This window comes from Camelus dromedarius, chromosome 23 (genome assembly GCF_036321535.1).
Source record: "Camelus dromedarius isolate mCamDro1 chromosome 23, mCamDro1.pat, whole genome shotgun sequence".
In the NCBI taxonomy this organism is placed as follows: Eukaryota; Metazoa; Chordata; class Mammalia; order Artiodactyla; family Camelidae; genus Camelus; species Camelus dromedarius.
Genome location: NC_087458.1, coordinates 17,079,853 through 17,099,845, shown reverse-complemented (window position 1 = coordinate 17,099,845; position 19,993 = coordinate 17,079,853). Strand labels below are relative to the sequence as shown.

Here is a 19,993-nt window from a genome sequence, read left to right as displayed (position 1 = left end):
AATTGATGTAAGAAAATTATATCCGTATTGTAATAGATACTGGTATAATAACATTTAAAGGTATAATAAACTTCAGACCTTCGATGATTCACAAATCATTTTTTCCCACGTGTTTCAGCCATTATACCTTTGAAGAGAAGAATTAAGTAGGACAGTGGTTTACAATGTAGGTTCTGGAACTAGATTCCTGGTACAAATCCTGACTCAGACACTTATTAGCTATGTGACTTTTAGAAAGTTACTTAACATCTCTGTGCTTCATCATTCTCATCTGTAAAAGGGGGATGATAATCATACCTACTTCATATAGGTTTGTTGTCATGAAATCTTAGAACAATGCCTAGCATACAATAGGCACTTGATAAATATTAGCTATGACAGTAAAGGTAATTCTTCAATCAAAATGTTTCCAAACTATGTTATATGTCAATTACATCTCAATTAAAAAATTAAAAATATGTCCAAATAATTTAATATTTATCTGAAAATATATGGATTAGAAAGTGGCCTTTACATGTATTATTTCCTATGTAAATTGTTATCAAACCCATTCTGACAAGGTATAGATGACTGACAATAAGTCAATGAACTAACCTCCCCAGGACTATTAGCATTATCATTTAATCTTCGGCTTGAGGGAAAACAATAAAGCAGTAACTGTGAAATTCCAGGCATCTTAAAGATCCAATTTGGCAAGACTCTGGGTGAGGCAGCATGCAGTGACACAGTGAACAACCGTTTAACCTATTTATGAGGATTCCAGATGGCTGCTTCGGGAATTCAGCAATGTCATGCATGAAGGGGTAATCTTCAAAATGTCCCATGCAGGTTCTATTTCAAATGTGGGAGGAGGTAGGTGCTGAGGACTTTGTACCCCAGCGAAGCTGTTTGCACAATGAATGAACCTTGCAACATTATCCCCCTTCCTTCTCTGTTTATTTGTCCCTACACTGCCCTACAGCCAGAATAATTTGTGAGCAGTTGTTGAAAATGCTCCCACCACTTCCACTGGCCACCTGGTTATTGCCCCTGGTTGCATGAGTCTGAGAAAGGTAAATACAGATTGATGAGGAAAGTCAAATGTTACCTTGGAAATGAGATGCAAATCTAGTATATAGATTAAAACTGTCTTTAGTGGTAAAAAAATAATAATAATAATAACAATTAAAAGTAAAACAAGCCTTCCATTCATTTTATTGTGCCTCCTGTTAAAATAAAACATTCCTATCTTCATGTCTGACATTCACCCTTGCTCACAGCTTCCTATGATTTGAACAATTTTTTCAGGAGTGGAGATAAACTAACTACATGCTGAGTCAGCTACACGAGAATCCAGATTCCTTTATCTCAGAGGTAGATATTTGAAAGCTAGTCAGCTAACTTTCTTATCCGGGAATTAATCCTTGAGCCCCACCACAAATTTAGAATAGAAGAGAAAAACAGCCATGGAAAGAATGCTGGCTTTGGAGCCAGAATGACCTGGATCTGAACCCTACGTTAACCAGGGAAATTTCCTTTACCTCTAACCCTCAGTTTTATATCTATAAAATGGGGATAGCAATTCCACTCATCTAAAGTTATTGCAAGGATTAGTCATAATATATGTAAAGTTTCTGGCATGTAGTTGCACACAATAATGATGGCTGTTGTTGCTATAGTTATTTCATGGCTATTTATAGTGCAGGCACTAAATTTTGTTTCCAGAAGCTTAGATTGAATGAAGGCCTTGGCCTTAGATAGTGCTCATCATTTTATTTCTACTCTAATGAAATAAAACTCTACTAGAACTGAGATGACAAAATAAACTAAAATTGCATAGAAAACTTCAGTTATCCAGAGCATATAAGAGTCATTTTGAAAAATTATGTATTCTGGATAGTTTGAGGTTTACTTTCTCAAGTGTAAGATATTTTCATTAAGTCACTTTGGCTATAAATCTTTCTAAATGTTATACTTACCCAGATTTTTTTAAAACAGAATATGAGTAAAATGCTAATCCCTTTCTAAACCATTACTTCAAATCTACTATGAGATTTTTAAAATATTCACAAACATTAGAATTGTGTGCAATCTAAGAGTAAACAGACTCTAAATGAAGGCTCACATTGTTAGCTATGGTACTGCCTACAGGTAAAGACCCTGAGCTTTCATTCATGGATTTTATAACTTTTATTTTGGTTTTCCGGGAACCTTGTTGCTTTTTTAATTCTTGGTTATGCATTAGTTAGGAGATGATTGGAAATCTGAGTTCTGGCCAGAAAGATGTTACTGTTTTTAGTGTGGAAGTCTCATACTGGCTTTTTACCCATAAATTGGCAGTTGCATTATGAGTAACACACACAAAATTAGTTCTATAACATCCAGCTGTCTGCTGATAAGCCAACTCTCTGAATGAATGAATGAATGAATGAGTGAATGAATGAATTTTCCACCAGAGATTGTTCTTTGCACCTAAGTATCGCCAAATTCTCTTTATGAAAACTCAGTCTTCTAGGTTTTTCCAAACATCCCAATGCTTGACACAATGCAGTCAATTACATTTTTCACTTTGCATCTGAATATTCTCACCTTATTTAGACACTCATTTGAGTATACAATAAATATCTGAAACAAATTATAAGGGCTAATACATTAATTCTCAGAAATCTAAAAACTGTGAACTCTCCTTTGAAAGAGACTTGCATGCCCTGTGCAATGAAACCAGGCTCTTTACAAAGCATCAGCACTCTAATTTGCCCACTGCCTAAATTATAGCTTTTAAAAGAATGTTCTGAATCTGTGAATGCACACTGAAGCATTCACTAAGTTTTTTAAATGGAGAGGGAAAAAAAAGCTGTCCAAAAAAAGTAAGTAACAAGGGAGAAGTTCACAAACAAGCATCCTAATGGGTGACCAAAATGGCTCTTTATGGAACTTCACTTTTCCAAAGCTTGAACGTTCCATTTTACATTTGGAAAAAAAAATCCTGAGAGCCTTTTGGCAAATAATTAGTTCATGATGACAAGAGTAAACAAATTACAAAGCTACGGACTGAGCAGGAAGTGAACAGAATTGAGAAAATATAAATTGAAGGGCTGCCCTTGTGTAAAGAATTTATTCTAGCAAGAGGCTGAACAAGAATTTTTTGTGCTCTAGCATAATAGTCTTTCCTGTCCATTTATCCTCTTTTCAGTTGAGTTTTAATTTTAATTTTTTATTTAATTTATTAATTATTAAAGTATAGCTTATTTACAATGTTGTGTTAGTTTCAAGTGTAGACCAAAATGGTTCAGTTTGTCTATCTATGGATAGATATATATCTACATATGGATAGACATACTGTTTTTCAGATTCTTTTTCATTATAGGTTATTACAAGATATTGAATATAGTTCCTGTGCTGTAGAGTAGGTCTTTGTTTATCTAATATATATATATATATGCATTTATTAATCCCAAACCCCGTATTTATCCCTCCCTACCCCCTTTCTCCTTTGGCAACCATAAGTTTGTTTTCTATGTCTACAAGTTGATTTCTGTTTTGTAAATAAGTTCATTTGTATCATTTTTTTAGATTCCCCATGTAAGTGATATCATATGATGTTTGTCTTTCTCTGACTTAACTTCATTTAGTATGAAAATGTCTAGGCCCATTCATATGGCTGCAAATGGCATTATTTCATTCTTTTTATGGCTGAGTAGTATGCCATTTTATATATATATATATATCTTCTTTATCCAATCATCAGTCAGTGGACATTTAGGTTGCTTCCATGTCTTGGCTACTGTAAATAGTGCTGCTGTGAACATGGGGGATGCACGCGTCTTTTCAAATTACAGTTTTCTCTGGATATATGTCCAGGAGTGGGATTGCTGGATCATATGGAGACTATTTTTAGTTTTTTAAGGAACCTCCATACAGTTCTCCATAGTGGCTGCACCAATTTACATTCTCACCAACAGCATAGGAGGGTTCCCTTTTCTCCACACCCTCTCCAATATTTATTATTTGTAGACTTTTTGATGATGGCCATTCTGACTGGTGTGAGGTGATACCTCATTGTAGTTTTGATTTTCATTTTTCTGATAATTAGTGAGTTGAGCACCTTGTCATGTGCCTGTTGGCCATCTGCATGTCTACTTTGGAGAAATTTCTATTTAGGTCTTCTGCCCATTCTTCAATTGGGTTGTTTGGTGTTTTTGATATTGAGTATGCACTGCTTGTATATTTTAGAAATTAATCCCTTGTCAGTCGTATTATTTGCAAATATTTTCTCCCATTCTGTAGGTAGTTTTTTCATTTTGTTGGTGGCTTCCTTTGCTGTGCTAAATTTTTTAAGTTTAATTAGGTCCCATTTGTTTATTTTTGCTTTTATTTCCATTGCTCTAGGACATGGATCCAAAAAAATATTCTTGTGACTTATGTCAGAGTTTTCTGCCTATTTAACTTTTTATTTTGATTACAGAGTCAAAATCAGATTTGCCAAAAACGTATTTCATACATACTCTCTCTAAATGATTTATATTTCACATTTCATGTTATATAGTTTGTAAAATCAAAGATACAACATGCTTGTTTTATTCTAGACAAAAGGTAAAATAAAATACTTTAAAGTGAAAAGAATAAAGGCTTTGATAAAATTATCGCCAAACTATCTCATTAGTAATCCTTACTCAGTATATAATCACAGAATTTATCCCTTTATGCAAACCTATTTGTTTCAAGATGCCCATAATTCACTTTTTAGTAGTATAGTAAACAATTGAAATTACTCATTTAATTATTTGAAATTTATATTTAACTAACATATGAATGTGAAATGCTCAGTAATTTACTCTGGTAAATTAGGTGGACATTAAAAACCACTGTGTTCAAATAAACCTGTATATGAAATTCTGACCATTTAAAAATAAGTTTGATATTGTTGGACAACCAGTTACACTACTATATCTAGCATGTGTTAGAGCCTCTTAAGTGATTCTTGGATAATTATATTGGTTGGTCTCATTACAGATGAACAATGTGTTCTGACTGGGGCTTCTCCATTGAGATGGCCCTAGAAGAAATCTAGAAGTGAAATCCATCTCAATTAGGGCACCAGCCTGTCGCCTATTATTAACTGGGTTGTCAGCCCTGCAAGGTCTCAGGCTGTCTTCTTTACGTTTGTGCCCTGGCACCTAACACAGAGTCTGGAACATAGACGAATGACGAAGATGATAATCATTACTGAACAAAATTAAGGGACTGAGGACTAGACTAGAAAGTAGAGACTATGTGATTTTCCCTGTGCTTGGAAACATTAATTTTGCTGATGATTGTGAGCATTTACCTAATCTTGTTGCCAGTTTTCACCCCCTTTAGAATAAATGCATTAGCCTTTCTCACATGTGTCAAGAGAACTTAAGAACACTTAATTGATCTCAAAGCTAGATGATGTTTCTTCTAGCTAGAATATTCTAGAATAAAAATTTAATCCCATAAATGTTGCCTTCAGATGTCTTCACTCTTAGATATGTTTATCATTTAGAGGCAGAGGGAGTATGTAAGATGAAGGCAGCAGGAAAACAGATAAAATTAAGGCGTATTGGGTTGATGGATACAAACTACTATATATCAAATAGATAAGCAATAAGGACCTACTGTACAGCACAGGGAATTGTACCCATTATTTTGTAATGACCTAAAATGGGGTAGAATCTTCAAAAATACTGAATCACTATGCTGTATGCCTGGAACTAACATAATATTGTAAACCAATTATACTTTAACTTAAAAAACCCAGAAACGAATAAATGTTACATGAAAAAAAAAGAACACTTAAGATATATCACATCAGAAGTAAAATATAAATGAAAGAGGCTATATCAATTATAAAATGGCTGGGAAAGAAAATAGACAAAATACTAAAGTGCATTACCACAGGTTACCTGAGCACTGGTTACGTGCCAGACATTTTACATATATTTTTCAGTTCTCATAACCCATCAAAAGTGACAATAATATTGCTAGAAAGTGAGAATATTATCTTAAGTTATGTATAAGAAAACTGAGGCTAAATGGGAGGTTAAGGAACTTTCTCAAATTCACACAGTTAGCAAGTGGTACAAGCAAGAAATTTCCTTTTTGGCTTCCAAATTCACATACTTTCTCCCACAGTCTAGCAGGAGAAAGTATCGTCAGTGATATAATTTCATAAATACTTAATTATAGTATCATCAGAATTTTAATTAAATATTTGTGAAATTACAAGATCTATATAGGAGATTAGGGAATGAGTAAACTGACATTTACAATGACATCTAAAATATGAGCATGCACTTAGCCAGAGAAAGACAGGAAGAACTTTGAAAATTGTTTCTCACCCTAGAAGGAATATCACACTTTGTCCTACTGAGAGCTTATGAACGCCATTTTCTACTATAGGAACTCCTATTATGACAGTTGGAACAGTGGAAGCATTGCGTCCAGTAACATCACTTTTTAACATGAGGCCATAAAGCATGAAGCATTGAATAAGGGCCATTGTGCTTGATTCAGGATAGCCCTAATCAGCAACTCGCCATGCAAGTTCCAGTCAATAGACAAGTTCGACCTAAGAGGACAACTCTCCTTATCAGTCCTGTTTGTGCTTTGCTATCAAAGCTATTTTGCAACTCTCTAGAGATAATCCTTCCTGTTTGTTAGCAAAGACGCTTCCTTATAAACTCTTTTTTTTTTCTTTTTGATGTAGACTGGAATAATTTTATTACTTACAGGAAGTTATTTCAGCTTTTAACTCAGCTCCTGATTATTTTAACACTCAAAACCTTTTTATCAACAGAGTGAACGTTCAGCTTATCAAATATTGGTGAGCAGTGTCAAAAAGATATCTTTTGTTGGGGGCGGGAATATACAACAGAGTCCCACGTTAAGCTTTTCACTAGCACAAGGGTCACAAACTCAGATGCCTAGAAAAGCCAGGAAGGTAATTCAATTAAAAAAAAATTGAGTCCAGTAGGGACTGGTGAACAGATAGCCACTATCCTATCTGAAGGGGGCAGGCAGGACCCAGATCCAGTCAAATTCCAAGCAGGAATTTGATCCGATGTCACCAGATCTCCAGGCTTTATTTGTTGTTGTTGTTGTTGTTATTGTTGTTGTTGTTGTTTTTAAGAGAAACCAACAATCCAGATTCTTATATAATATCTCCATACTGTTAATGTTGGCATTTAGTTTGTTTTAACATGCAATTCTAACAAAACATACCCATGAGCTTAGATTCAATGAACTTGCTTCTAGCCCATAGGACCTTAAATCTTATGAGTTCAGTAAACATTCACTGAGCACCTTCTCCGTGCCAGGTAGTGTGAAAAGGCACCAGAGATAATAAGACAAATACAATCCAACACCTGTCTTTGCATTGCTCACATTCCAGTGACAGAAATGGCATGGTGCAAATAATTATTATCTAGTAGGAAAAAATGAAATTAATCATATAAGCTCACACATATTTAATTATAAATTGTGATGATGAGTACTGTAAAAGAAAAAATATATACAGCATAATCAGAGATCAGGGAAGAAGTAAGCTTACACTGAAGTTGACATCTGAAGGATGAGCACACATTTATCCAAAGGAAGAAAGGGAGGAAGAACACTGTAGGCAAAGGGAATAATATCTGCAAAGACCCTGAGCTCAGATGGCATTTGGCATGTCTGGGAAATTACAAGGTGGTCCAAGTGACTGACCCATAGGACGCAAGGGGAAAAAAATCACACATGATGAGAACGGAGAGATAAGCAAGGGTAGATTATAAATGGACTTATGGCCATGTTAAGGATTTTGTGAAATAAGAAGCTGTTGTCAGGATGTTAAGCAGAAACATGAAAAAGTAAGATCTGGGGTTTTAAGGGATCATCCTGTCCACAGACTGGAAAATAGATTAGGAGAGTATTTTTGTGCCAGAGTCCCAATGACCAGTTAATAGGATAATTCTGGAGTCTAGACTTGTCCTAAAGTGATGACTGTAGAGATACAGAGAGGAGTGCAAACTTGGAATGTATTTTAGAGATAATAGATTGCTGTGGAGAACAAACTGCGCATGGCATAGAGGTCCAAAGGGAAATGACGCTGGAGAGGTAGACTGGGCGAACTCATGAGTGACTTCAGCTGCCATGGTAACAAACCTGGACTTTATCCTGTAGGTAAGACAAAACTCTTGAAAGTTTTATGGAATGAGTTGACACAGTTGGATTTGTGTCGTGCTAACAGTAACCTGGTTCAGTCTCCTGCCTTCAATAAAGAATTTATGGTCCATCCATAACTAGTCATTTTTTCCCCTATGCTGCCATCAACAATAAATTGGCAGCTTCTGAGGGTATTAAAGTCCATCTTTGTTTCCCATCAGCAAGGCAAATAAAATCTTATTTCTATAATATTATTTCAAGTTTGGTTGTATTATCTTCCATACACAGAAGATGATGCTCTGTCCTATGGAGAGCATGTCAATAAATCTAGATAAAAACTACTCAACTCTTCTCCCTTATGGCTTCCAGGCTCAGAACCTCATGTGGTAATGGATGCAGTAATGCATGTTGCTGCAGTGCCTGAATGCTCCCTTGCTGATGGATGCATACGCCTTGTTTCTCTAGTCATCTCAGCTTTCACCTCAAGGAATTTCTCAAGCCAGTATACTAAACAAAGAGAACTATATCCCAAAGAGAAGTTCAGGCACCAGCTGATGATGTGACACTTCCACCTAATTAAATGAGGAATGCCTCTGACAGAAGAAACTGCCCTTCCCACTTGCTACACATGATACCAATCTCTGCCCTTTCTGACCGCACTTGCTCCATCTCTAGCCACATCTTCCTTCTGTTGTTGAAAGCCCCACCCAACCCTCTGCACTTCTTTTAATCTTCAGCATCACAGTTCCCTTTCTTCAATAAGGAAGACCAATTTCTACATCCTCTCCCCTCCCACCAGTAGGGAAAGTTGAATACACATGAAAGTGTTACTGGTGGGTCTTTGGGCACACGAAGGACTGAAGTAAGACATGCAAACTTCAGAGGGTAGATGCATTTCATACTCACAAGGACAACTAGACCCTAAGACTAGGGGGCAAGAGTTGGGATGATCAGATGGTGGGGATGTGATAAACTGATGAAACAGAGCTAAGGGTGGTAGCAGTTGGAAAGAAGATACGAAATATAGAGCAAAACAATACACAAACAGACCTGAGTGTACTTACATCCCACACTAACAGGCGATTAGACATTAAGATGTCTTGTCAATTGCCATAGAGAAAATATAGCCCAGTCTCTCATTCTGAGATGATTTACTGATCTAAGGTGACTCACTTTTCCGATTTTATTTAAATAATAATTATTTAGATTGACTGGAAAACTAACTTGCTAAACTTTAAATAATGTACTAGTAACATTTCTTACTCACTTTAGATCACTATAGACACAAAGATTTTATAATTACATAGATACAGAAGTGGACAGACGTGAGTCTCTCCAAATAATGAAGGTTTGCTATAGAAAGGCATATATAGCTTTAACAGAGATCCTATATTCCCCCAGACTTGAGAGTGCTGAAAAAGTAGTCTCAGAACTATCCAGATGTTTTCATGGCTGTTGCTTCTCCAGGTGCTTCTTACCCTGACCACACATTCCCTGTGGAAAGGATGGATGATGCGGTGGCTCCGGGCCAAGAGTACACCTACGAGTGGAGTATCAGTGAGGACAGTGGGCCCACACACGATGACCCTCCATGCCTCACACATATCTACTACTCCTATGAAAATCTGATACAGGACTTCAACTCTGGGCTGATTGGACCTCTGCTTATTTGTAAGAAAGGTAAATAAAAAAAAATCAACAGCAAGAAAGATGTTGGACTAGTGAGGAGAACTATAATGGAATGAGGGTCTGGAGTGTCTTGGTATATATTTTTGTAAAGCAAGCAGAGAGAGACGGTTGCAGAAACCAGATCACTGACATTGATACCTGAGGGCTTGGAATCATTCTCTGTTTCTTCAGCCCCTCCTTCATCTTGGTCCTGGTTCTGATACCATGCTTGTATGATCCGTAACATTTACCTCAAGGCCACATCTTTCTAAAAGTATACAGTAGCCTATACACTGCTGAGAGTCCTTGGAGAGAACTTTGACTAATGTGTCTGAGGTTTGGGTTGGTAATTTGGTCTGTAAACACAAAAAACTCCAGGTTCCTTTCTTGTAAATAAGCTGAACACATTGAGTGGTAGGTTTTAAACACACTCAGTTGACTTTATAAGAAATTTCATTGGCTGGGCTTCTTAAGAGCAAGCTTGGATTATCATTTTACCCCAAAAGAATTCAGCCCATCTTTCATTAAAACAAACAACCTCAGTGAACTGCACTGTGGAAATAATGTGATGGATTCACCATCTGTCTATACATATACACATTCTATATCTACGTACATTCCTAATTCATTTATTCACTACTCACTTACATGTTTGCATTGCCTGGTATATAGAAGATACTGTGATGGCACTGAAAAAAACTTAGAACTTATAAAAAGCTCCTCTTTCATTTTACTATCAGCTGCATTTTTCACACATATGAGAATGGATTAATCTTGACCCTCTCAACCAATTCTAGTGTCTAGTGTCTAGTGTCCCGGTACATGGACTAGCAAGATGACTGTATTAAATTTGGAGTGTGATGCTTTTACCAAATGAGATACAATCCTTATGTATTGACTTATTGACACTGGAGGAAATGGATAGTCTTACTAAAGACTTGACAGTCACCAAATGTTTTCTTTCTGTTGCAGATCAAATTAACCTTTAAAGCCCCATTCCTCAAGACTACGAGGTGCCAGAGAAAACAATGTGGCACCAGGATTTGAATAAGCCTCCAATCACCATTTCTTGATAGATGCTATTTAAAAAAAACAAGAACATCTTATAGTTCTTATCATTTTGCTTGGCTGCTTATCACAAACTCTGCTATCTAGGAATAGCTAATGAGAGCCTTCTACCCGGGATACTATTAAAAGTATGTCTCTTTTCACAGGCACCCTAACTGAGGATGGGATTCAGAAGATGTTTGACAAGCAACAGGTACTGATGTTTGCTGTGTTTGATGAAAGTAAAAGCTGGAACCAGTCATCATCCCTAATGTACACAGTCAATGGCTACGTGAATGGGACAATACCAGGTAACATGTGGGCTGTGCACACTATCCAACAGTTGAAGCATTAGTACCGTTGGTCCTGTTGTTTTCCTCAAGGCACTAGGGATGTTGACCATACTCACTATTTTTAACTCCTACTCTGAAAGGTACTATTATCCAGTTCAGTGGTTCTCAAGATTTTTTCATCTTAAAAAAAAAAAAAAACAAACTAGGAAGTATAACAGACAAATTAGAAGCTACCTAAGAGAAGAAGTGTGCAGTCTTATTAGATGTAGTGCTCTGAGGAGGGTTCACCTTGGGCTGCCTCTCCGGGACCTCCAGGATATAATCTTAGTCTCTTTCAGTGAGTTGTGTAGTCCCTGCTGCATGGTGACTACACCTTCTTCCACAGAAGAAGCCCTATAGACAAACTCCCAGGTCAATCCCTGCAGGAAGGGTCAAGCAGGAAGAATGCAATGAAGACACTTACAGTGAAGATGAATAGATTAGAAGAAATATGCAACATACAAAAATACTATTAGCATTTCAAAAGGTGATGGCTGAGCAACATTCAACTGCATATAGGATGCTTTTCTCTTTTCATTTGCATGTAGACTCTTGTGAACAAGCAAAACTATAACAATTGTTAAAAGAAAAAACAATTGGCTCCCACTTCTACCTCTTCTACTTCTCTCTGATAGAAATGACCTAGAACCAAAGCTCTTGTACGGGGAAAAAATTGGAAAAAATGAAAATATAACTTTATTAAGTAAACTATGCTTCAAAACACTAAGTTTCTCAGAGGCCATACTCTATATTTGAAAATCACAATGGCTTCTTTTACTAAAAATAACACTTCAAGAGTTGAGGTCTAAATGGTTGTCTGGGACTAAGAGTGGGATAGTGTTGCTGCAGAGGGTCATGAGGGAACTATTTGGGGTGATGCAAATATCCTAAATCTTGATTGTGATGATGGTAATACGGGCATAGACATTTGTCACAACTCATTGAGCTTTACACTAAGAATAGATGCATCTTATTGTGTATAATTTATACCTCAATAAAGCTTATGGGAAAGAAAAAAAAAGTTGAGGTCTAGACACTGCTTTTAAATTGCATTCTTCTATTTCATTTGATTCCATCTCTCCACCTAGGTTATTATAAATACAACCCAGATGACTCTGGGTTGTAATTCAGAGTTTTAAAGCTTAGTTAACTGACATCTCCCTTAGGACATCTGGGCTCACACCTTGCTCACTTTTCTACCTTAGTGTGGTCAATGTGCTTACTTACAAAAATGGATTAACCATCTATCCTGGTGCAGAGGGTGTTTAAGATTTTTTTTTTTTTTTTTTTTTTTTTAGATAAAATAGCATGTCTAGTACTATGGGCCTTAGAAGGGAGTGGTCAAAAGAGAAATTGTATCTGTATCCTGGCAGAGTGAATCATCTATGTAAATATAGAGAGAAGCCAAAAAATACACACAAAAGCAAAAAATTAATAACTCTATCAGGATATAGAGTTCATAAATTTATAGTTGGAAAAGACAGAGTAGTTGGGGTTAATAAGGGCAAGGTAAGAAAATGTCATTAGTAGAAACTAAGAAAAGCTAATCAATGCCTGTAAAACTGCCTATGGAGCAGTGTAAATTGAATAAATATGATAAATGCTAATATAGATATATTAAATGCTGAGCCCAATATAAGCATTGATTTGGGGTAGATAAATGCTTCCACCAAAGCCTTCTACCTTCTAGCCTCCTGTTCTTACCTGTGAGAACAGGAATCTGCCTTGTTACAACAGTCTAAAAAAGGCACGCTCTTTGCCCCTCTTTGGGTAAGGGAATGATTCACAGCTTCAGGGTCTAGTATCTAATTATTATAGATCTGAAATTTAAAACCCAAGCCAAGGATAGAAGCCAGGGTTGGAATCTCCCACAGAGCAAATTAGCATTTTCTCAGTTGCTGTGGGAGCAAAGAAGGAGCAAAACAGCTTTTGTACTCAGTTCTCATTACTCCCTCCATGAAATGTTCCCAGCGGCCCAGCATAATGAGGATTTGTCCACTACATTTTAAGGAGATCCTATAACCCACAGAGTAGCTTGTTGCCTTGTCATTAAAACAATCAACAAGTAGGTAAAGAGGCAATATAAAATCCTTAAAGCATCTTCACATCTTCTTCCTCTTAGGATCAGGCCCTTTATAATTACAGGATTAGACCCTTAAACTCAGTCCTATTAGAGGCTCTGGTAACTCCCTCCAGCTGAGCCCAGATTGGTTTTAGAGTGGCCAACTTCTCAGCTTGCCCAGGACTTCCTCAGTTCTAACACAGAGTCCTGCATCCTGGGAAAGCTCTCAGTCCTGGGTAAATCAGGATGGTGGGTCACTACTTGCTTCTCTCTTGGGCCTAATTCCTTAGCAATCCCTGCATTTCTGAGCTAACACTCCCTGTCTCTGGGCTCTGTAGTACCACATATTGCAATGAGTTCTGGCTACTTGTTTGCCCTCCTCTCAGATGTCTGCTTTTTTAGGGCAGGAACCACAATTGGAGTGTCTATACCCTCAGAACCTTGCACAATACTTGATGTATAGCAGGCACTCAATATGTATCTGGTGAGTGAATTTTTTTTTAATCACAGACTGCTAATTGCCTGTTTTGGCCACCATCTCTCCCTCTCCTTCAGATATAACAGTTTGTGCCTATGATCACATCAGTTGGCATCTGATTGGAATGAGCTCTGGACCAGAACTGTTCTCCATTCATTTCAATGGCCAGGTCCTGGAGCAGAACCATCATAAGATCTCAGCCATCACTCTCGTCAGTGCTACATCCACTACTGCGAACATGACTGCGAGCCCACAAGGAAAGTGGATCATATCTTCTCTCATCCCAAAACATTTTCAAGGCAAGAAATTCTTCCAACAGTCTTGCTTATGAATGTAGGATCCTTTCTTCCTAGGCACAAACTCCCTCATTCTCCTTTGCCCTTTCAATCCACCCACACTCCAAACGTACATGCCTTGGTCCCTGAGAACAGAATTTAGATACTTTGCTTTTAGACTTCTAATCCATTAGTTGGGAAATGGAGGAAGTAGAGAAATTGACAGATTTTTTTTAAACTGAAGCAAAAGCCAAAGAGGTCTCTACTTCCTTGAAAGGAGAAAGGAAACAAAAACATACATATATTCTTTCTTGGGGTATTTAATATGCAGCTAAAGCAAAAGAACTAGGTATTGGAACAAGTCAAAGATCTGCATATTTATAGAAGCACCAAGATACAGAAAGTGTAAAGTTTTAACATGAAAAGATTATCTTTTATAATAAGATAAGCACAAAGCCTGGCACAAAGAGGAACCCAAGATATGTATGTTGCAAGGAAAAAAAAAAATCTCTAACCAGCTGAGGAGTGAGCTTTAAAGAACATTGGTGAGTTCTGGTGGGGGAAAAAAATCAGCATAGGTTATTATATAGAATCACAAAAACAAACTAACTAATTATTCTATCACACATTTTTGTTATAAGACTGTTGGGAGGAGGGTTCCTGTAAACAGACTAAAATAAAAGTAAATAATATCACTATAGGAAATCATTGTGTTACCAACATAATGTGTATAAAAGCAAGACACATAAGAGGCACTTTATGGGGTCATTTCATTTTCCATTCACACTGAATAGTCAAAACTATATTTGAAGTAATGAAATTGTCACAATATCCCTGGGAGATAGAATTCCAGATAATAATAAAACAGTATCAACAAAACTAACACTATTGAGGTTAAGTGCTTTTTGTACTATCTTAATTTTAACAATAATTTTATACAGTACATACTAGCAATATCTTCATTTTATGAATAAAGGAATAGATGACAGGAAAAATGAGAAATCGATAAGACTTAAGTCATAAGGTATTAAGGATCTGGAATTATGAGAAATTTTCCTTCTCTGGAAGAAACAAAGGAAATCTTCCCAAGTTTTTCCCTGACCTACCCTCTCTTTCCTTTGCTTTTTATTCTTGTCCTTCTCTACTGTACTAAAAGAGCTCCAAACCAAAATGTTCCAGTTGCCTATGCATTACTTTCACTGCTATTATTTAAACCTTCCACAAATTTATTTAAAAGGTATGCATTTTGATGAGCCTTAATTTCTTCTCTCAAATTCTTTCGTTGTCTTTATGTCCTAACTCAGCTGGGATGCAGGCTTACATAGACATTAAAAACTGTGCAAAGAAAACCAGGAATCCTAAGAAACTAACCCGAGACCAGAGGCGGCACATTAAGAGGTGGGAATACTTCATTGCTGCAGAGGAAGTCATTTGGGACTATGCACCTGTAATACCAGCAAACATGGACAAGTGAGTTTTGGGGGTTCTTACCAATGTGCAAAGGCTCAAGACATGTCCCATAGGGTCCTAGATACGTGGGGGGAAATGTCATGAATTGACAGCTTTCAAGATAATACATTTATTGGATTCCATTTGGGTCTTCCTTTTTTTTTTTAATGAAGTACAGTTACAATATGTCAATTTCTGGTGTATAGCACAATGTCCCAGTCATGCACATACATACATATATTTGCTTTCATATTCTTTTTCATTATAGGTTTTCTTTCCTAATTTATTTATTTATTTATTTATTTTTAACTTTTTTAATTGAGTTATAGTCATTTTACAATGTTGTGTCACTCATTATAGGTTATTACATGGTATTGAATATAGTTCCCTGTACTATATGGAAGAAACTTGTTTTTTTTAATCTGTTTTTATATATAGTGGCTAACATTTGCAAATTTATCCCTTCCTCCCCTTTCCCCCAGTAATCATAAGATTGTTTACTGTGTCTGTGAGTCTGTTTCTGTTTTGTAGATGAGTTCATTAGTGTCCTTTTTTTTTTTCTTTTTTTTTAGATTCCACATATGAGTGATATTATATGGTATTTTTCTTTCTCTTTCTGGCTTACTTCACTTAGAATGATGATCTCTAGGTCCATCCATGTTGCTGCAAATGGCATTATTTTATTCTTTTTTATGGCTGAGTAATATTCCATCATATAAATATACCACAACTTTTTTATCCAATTGTCAATGGGCATTTAGGCTGCTTCCATGTCTTGGCTATTGTATATAGCAGGGCTATGAACATTGGGGTGCATGTATCTTTTTGAATTAGAGTTCCCTCCAGATATATGCCCAGGAGTGGCATTGCTGGATTATATGCTAAGTCTATTTTTAGTTTTTTGAGGAATCTCCCAGGTCTTCTTTTTCAAATCAGTCTGGAATTACTCCAAACTCACCAAGAGAGCTTAGTATAATAACAGTAGTAGTAGTAGTAGTAACAATAATAATACTAATAATAGCAGCTACCATTTGTTGATTGCTTGCTATTGCCAAGCACTGTGTTAAACCCTTTCTAATAGCTTTGTTTTAAGTCCACAAGTTAGAAACAGCTCTTATGTATTTTGTAGATTAGAAAATGTGTCGGTGAGATTAAGAAATTTGGAAATTCCAATAGCTCTTAAACACTTGAAAAAATACTCAAGTTTACTCCCAGTTAGAGAAATATACAAATTAAGTTTCTCTGAAATACTGTTTTTCACCTGTCAGACTCACAAGTTCAGATGACATAATCTATTGGCAAGGCTGTGGGAAACAAGCTCTATCATATATTGCTGGTGAAAGAGTAAACTGGAAAAGCCACTTTAGAAGATCATTTGGCAATATGTGTTAAAATTACAAATGCATATATATATATCTTTCGACTGAGCAATCTCACTCTGGGAATTTACTATATAAATATACTAGTTTACAGGTGAAGTGATGTATGTATAGAATGTTCACTGCTGCACTGTTAGTAGTAGCAAAAGATTGGAAGCTACCCAAAATATCTGTCAATAGGAAATTAGTTTCATAAATCATGGTACATCCATATAATGGAATACTATGCAACTGTTTTTAAAAGTATGCAAACACTCTCTACGTACTAACATAAAAAGTTCTCCAAGAAATATTTTAAAGTTAGAGAGTCAAGGGAGCAAGATGGTAGAATAGCAGGCCCCCCATTTGTATCTCCTCACAGCGAAAATAATTTGGCAGCCAAATTACACAATCACAAACACAAGTGCCTTTGTGAAAGCTTTGAGATCAAAGTGGGAACTTGCAAAATCCCAGTGAAAGCCGCAACCAAGGAAGGCTGTTTTGAAAAAGCAAACGCATGCTCAAATGGAAGGTACACTGACTGTGATCCCAGCTACAAACCTGGAAATAGTCTCATCCTCTTATAGGCTCAGCTACAGCCCCGCTTAACCTTGGTCCTGCCACTAGCACCACTTGACAAGGGATCCAAGATGAATCCCACCTGTCCATGACCCTGGAGGCTGACCTGCAAACCTCAGTCTGACTATGGACCTTAAAGCAGCCCCATAACTAGATCCAGCCCCATCCCAGCCATGGTCCAAGAGTAGTCCTGCCTGCTCAGGGGCCTGCTGACAGTCACACCCATTCATGCCCCTGGAGGCTGGCCTGCAAGCCTTGGTCCTACTACAGATTTTGAAGTGGCCCTGTCATCTAGCTCCAGCCCTCCAAACTGCAGTTCAGAAGCAGTCCTGCCAACTAAGGGACCCAGCCAGTGACCCAGGGGGAGCCCTCCAAAGGCTCAGATGGGAGTGACATCCATCTACACACCTCTAACAGGCTTACCATTTGCAAATCCAACTGTGAACCTTGGAGCGTACCGTTATCCCAGTGCCAGCTCTGGGACTGAGCAAGGTCTTGAAGGCAATTCCATCTTCCCAGGGATCAGCCAGGGTCTGTGCCCATCTGAGCCCCTGGCAAAAGGCCTGCCAACCACAGATGCTGCTGCAGGCTCAGCAGCAGCCCTTATGATCTGGTTCCAAGCTCATGCAACTGTGATCCTAGAGGCAATTCTATCAACCTGAAAACCTGTCAGAAGAAGGTCTTTACCTGCCAAAATCTGTCCATAAAGACAGGAAGAGGGTATTTGCTCCTTCAAATGCATAGACACCAACATAAGGCTACATAAATCACAAAGAATCAGACAATACGACATCACCAAAGGGAGCTAATAAAGCTCCAGTAACCAATGAAAAAGAAATAGAGATCTACAAACTGCCTGACAAAGAATTTAAAATGATCATCTTAAAGAAGCTCAGTGAGGTACAAGATAATGTAGATAGACAACTATATGAAATCAGGAAAACAATGCATGAACAAAATAAGAAGTTTAATAAAGAAAAAAGGCATTTGACAAAATTCCACATCCTTTCAAGATTAAAAACTCTCAACAAGTTAGGTATTTAAGGAATGTATATATACAATGGAATATTATTCAGCCTCAAAAAAGAAGGAAATCCTGCCATTGGCAACAACATGGATGAACCTTCAGGGCATCAGGCTAAGTGAAATATTCCAGACACAGAATGATAAACACCACATGAGCTCACTTATATGTGGAATCTAAACAAGTTGAACTCATTGAAGCAGAGAGCATAATGGTGGTTTCCAGGGGCTGGCAGGTGAGAAGAATAGGGAGATATTGATCTGGATACCTGATACACAGTGTGGTATATTACTATAGTTAATAACATTGTATTGTATACTTGAAATTTGTTAAGATAACAGATCTTAAGTATTTTCACCACAAAATTAAAAAAAAATAGTACCAGATAATGTGATGGAAATGGTAATTAGCTTGATTGTGGTAATCACATATATATATATATATATATAAATCATTATGTTGTACACCTCAAATACATAAATTTGTTGATTATACCACAACAAAGCTGGAAAAATGCCAAAAAATGTCAAGGTGTAGCACAAAATATATACATATCTGCCTTTTGCTAAAGGAGTGAGAGGATAATATTATTTATATGTGCAAGTCATATTTGCATAAAGGTGCTCTGGCATGATATACATGAAATTAGCACAAGTGAATATTAAGAAAATGCAGGGAGGGTTAGTGAAGTTAATGTTGAGATAAGAATCCAGGACTCTATAGCAATAGTCAGTGCTTTTCATTGTATAAAAAAAATGCATAAACTCTATCATGGAGCTTCTGCTTTTGTAAATGAAGGCAATAAAAAGGACCAAAGGGGAAAGTGGTTGCCTTCATGTTGCTGTCCCTAAGTCATTTAGTGCAGTAGCTACAGAAAATTGGTGATGGCAGTTGGTTTACAATTGGCATCAGAATTGGGCAGATAGTAGAAAGGATAGTGCAACAGCACAGAACTATGTCTAATAAAGACAGTAAAAGCTTCCTGGAATACGAAAGTGCTTTTAGAGATTGAGAAATACCTGGGAAGCCAATAGATACCATAAATTAAGCAATAAGAAAGACTTAATATTCTAATAAGCCAGAAAGAGAAAGAAAAATGCCGTATGATACTGCTTACATGTGAAATCTAGAAAAAAGGACACAGATGAACTTATCTACAAAACAGAAACAGACTCACAGACATAGAGAACAAACTTATGGTTACAAGGGGGTAAAGAGGGTGAGAAGGGATAAATTGGGAATTCGAAAGTTGCACCTCTTAGGGAGTGATGGAGATGTTAGATATCTTGATTGTGGTAGTGGTTTCACTGCTGCATACATATATCAAAATTGTACATCTGAAATATGTATAGTTTACTATACAGAAACCATACCACAATAAAGGCACTTTTTTAAAAAACAGAAAGACTTAAGAAAAATTTGTAGTGTATCTTATCCTTTCATCCAGGTAGACCTTTCCCCAGAGATAGTTAATGTCTACTCTAGCAACCAGAGTAACAGGAAGATCTAAGTAGCTACTTCTAACCATAATTATGATTTTATCAGTGGTGGAGGAGACAGATCAGAGGTTTCCAGT

The 19,993-nt window shown here is 36.8% G+C and overlaps 1 protein-coding gene across 2 annotated transcripts in view; it reads left to right on the top strand.

Annotated features, from left to right (window-relative positions):
* F5 (coagulation factor V) overlaps positions 1 to 19,993 on the top strand; it is a 63,388-nt gene that overhangs the window by 12,878 nt on the left and 30,517 nt on the right. For both annotated transcript variants that reach the window (XM_064477964.1, XM_010984480.3), the window contains exons 4-7: positions 9,613 to 9,825; positions 11,028 to 11,171; positions 13,810 to 14,031; positions 15,312 to 15,477. In XM_064477964.1, the coding sequence (XP_064334034.1) occupies positions 9,613 to 9,825; positions 11,028 to 11,171; positions 13,810 to 14,031; positions 15,312 to 15,477 (745 nt within the window). The remainder of the gene's footprint in view (positions 1 to 9,612; positions 9,826 to 11,027; positions 11,172 to 13,809; positions 14,032 to 15,311; positions 15,478 to 19,993) is intronic.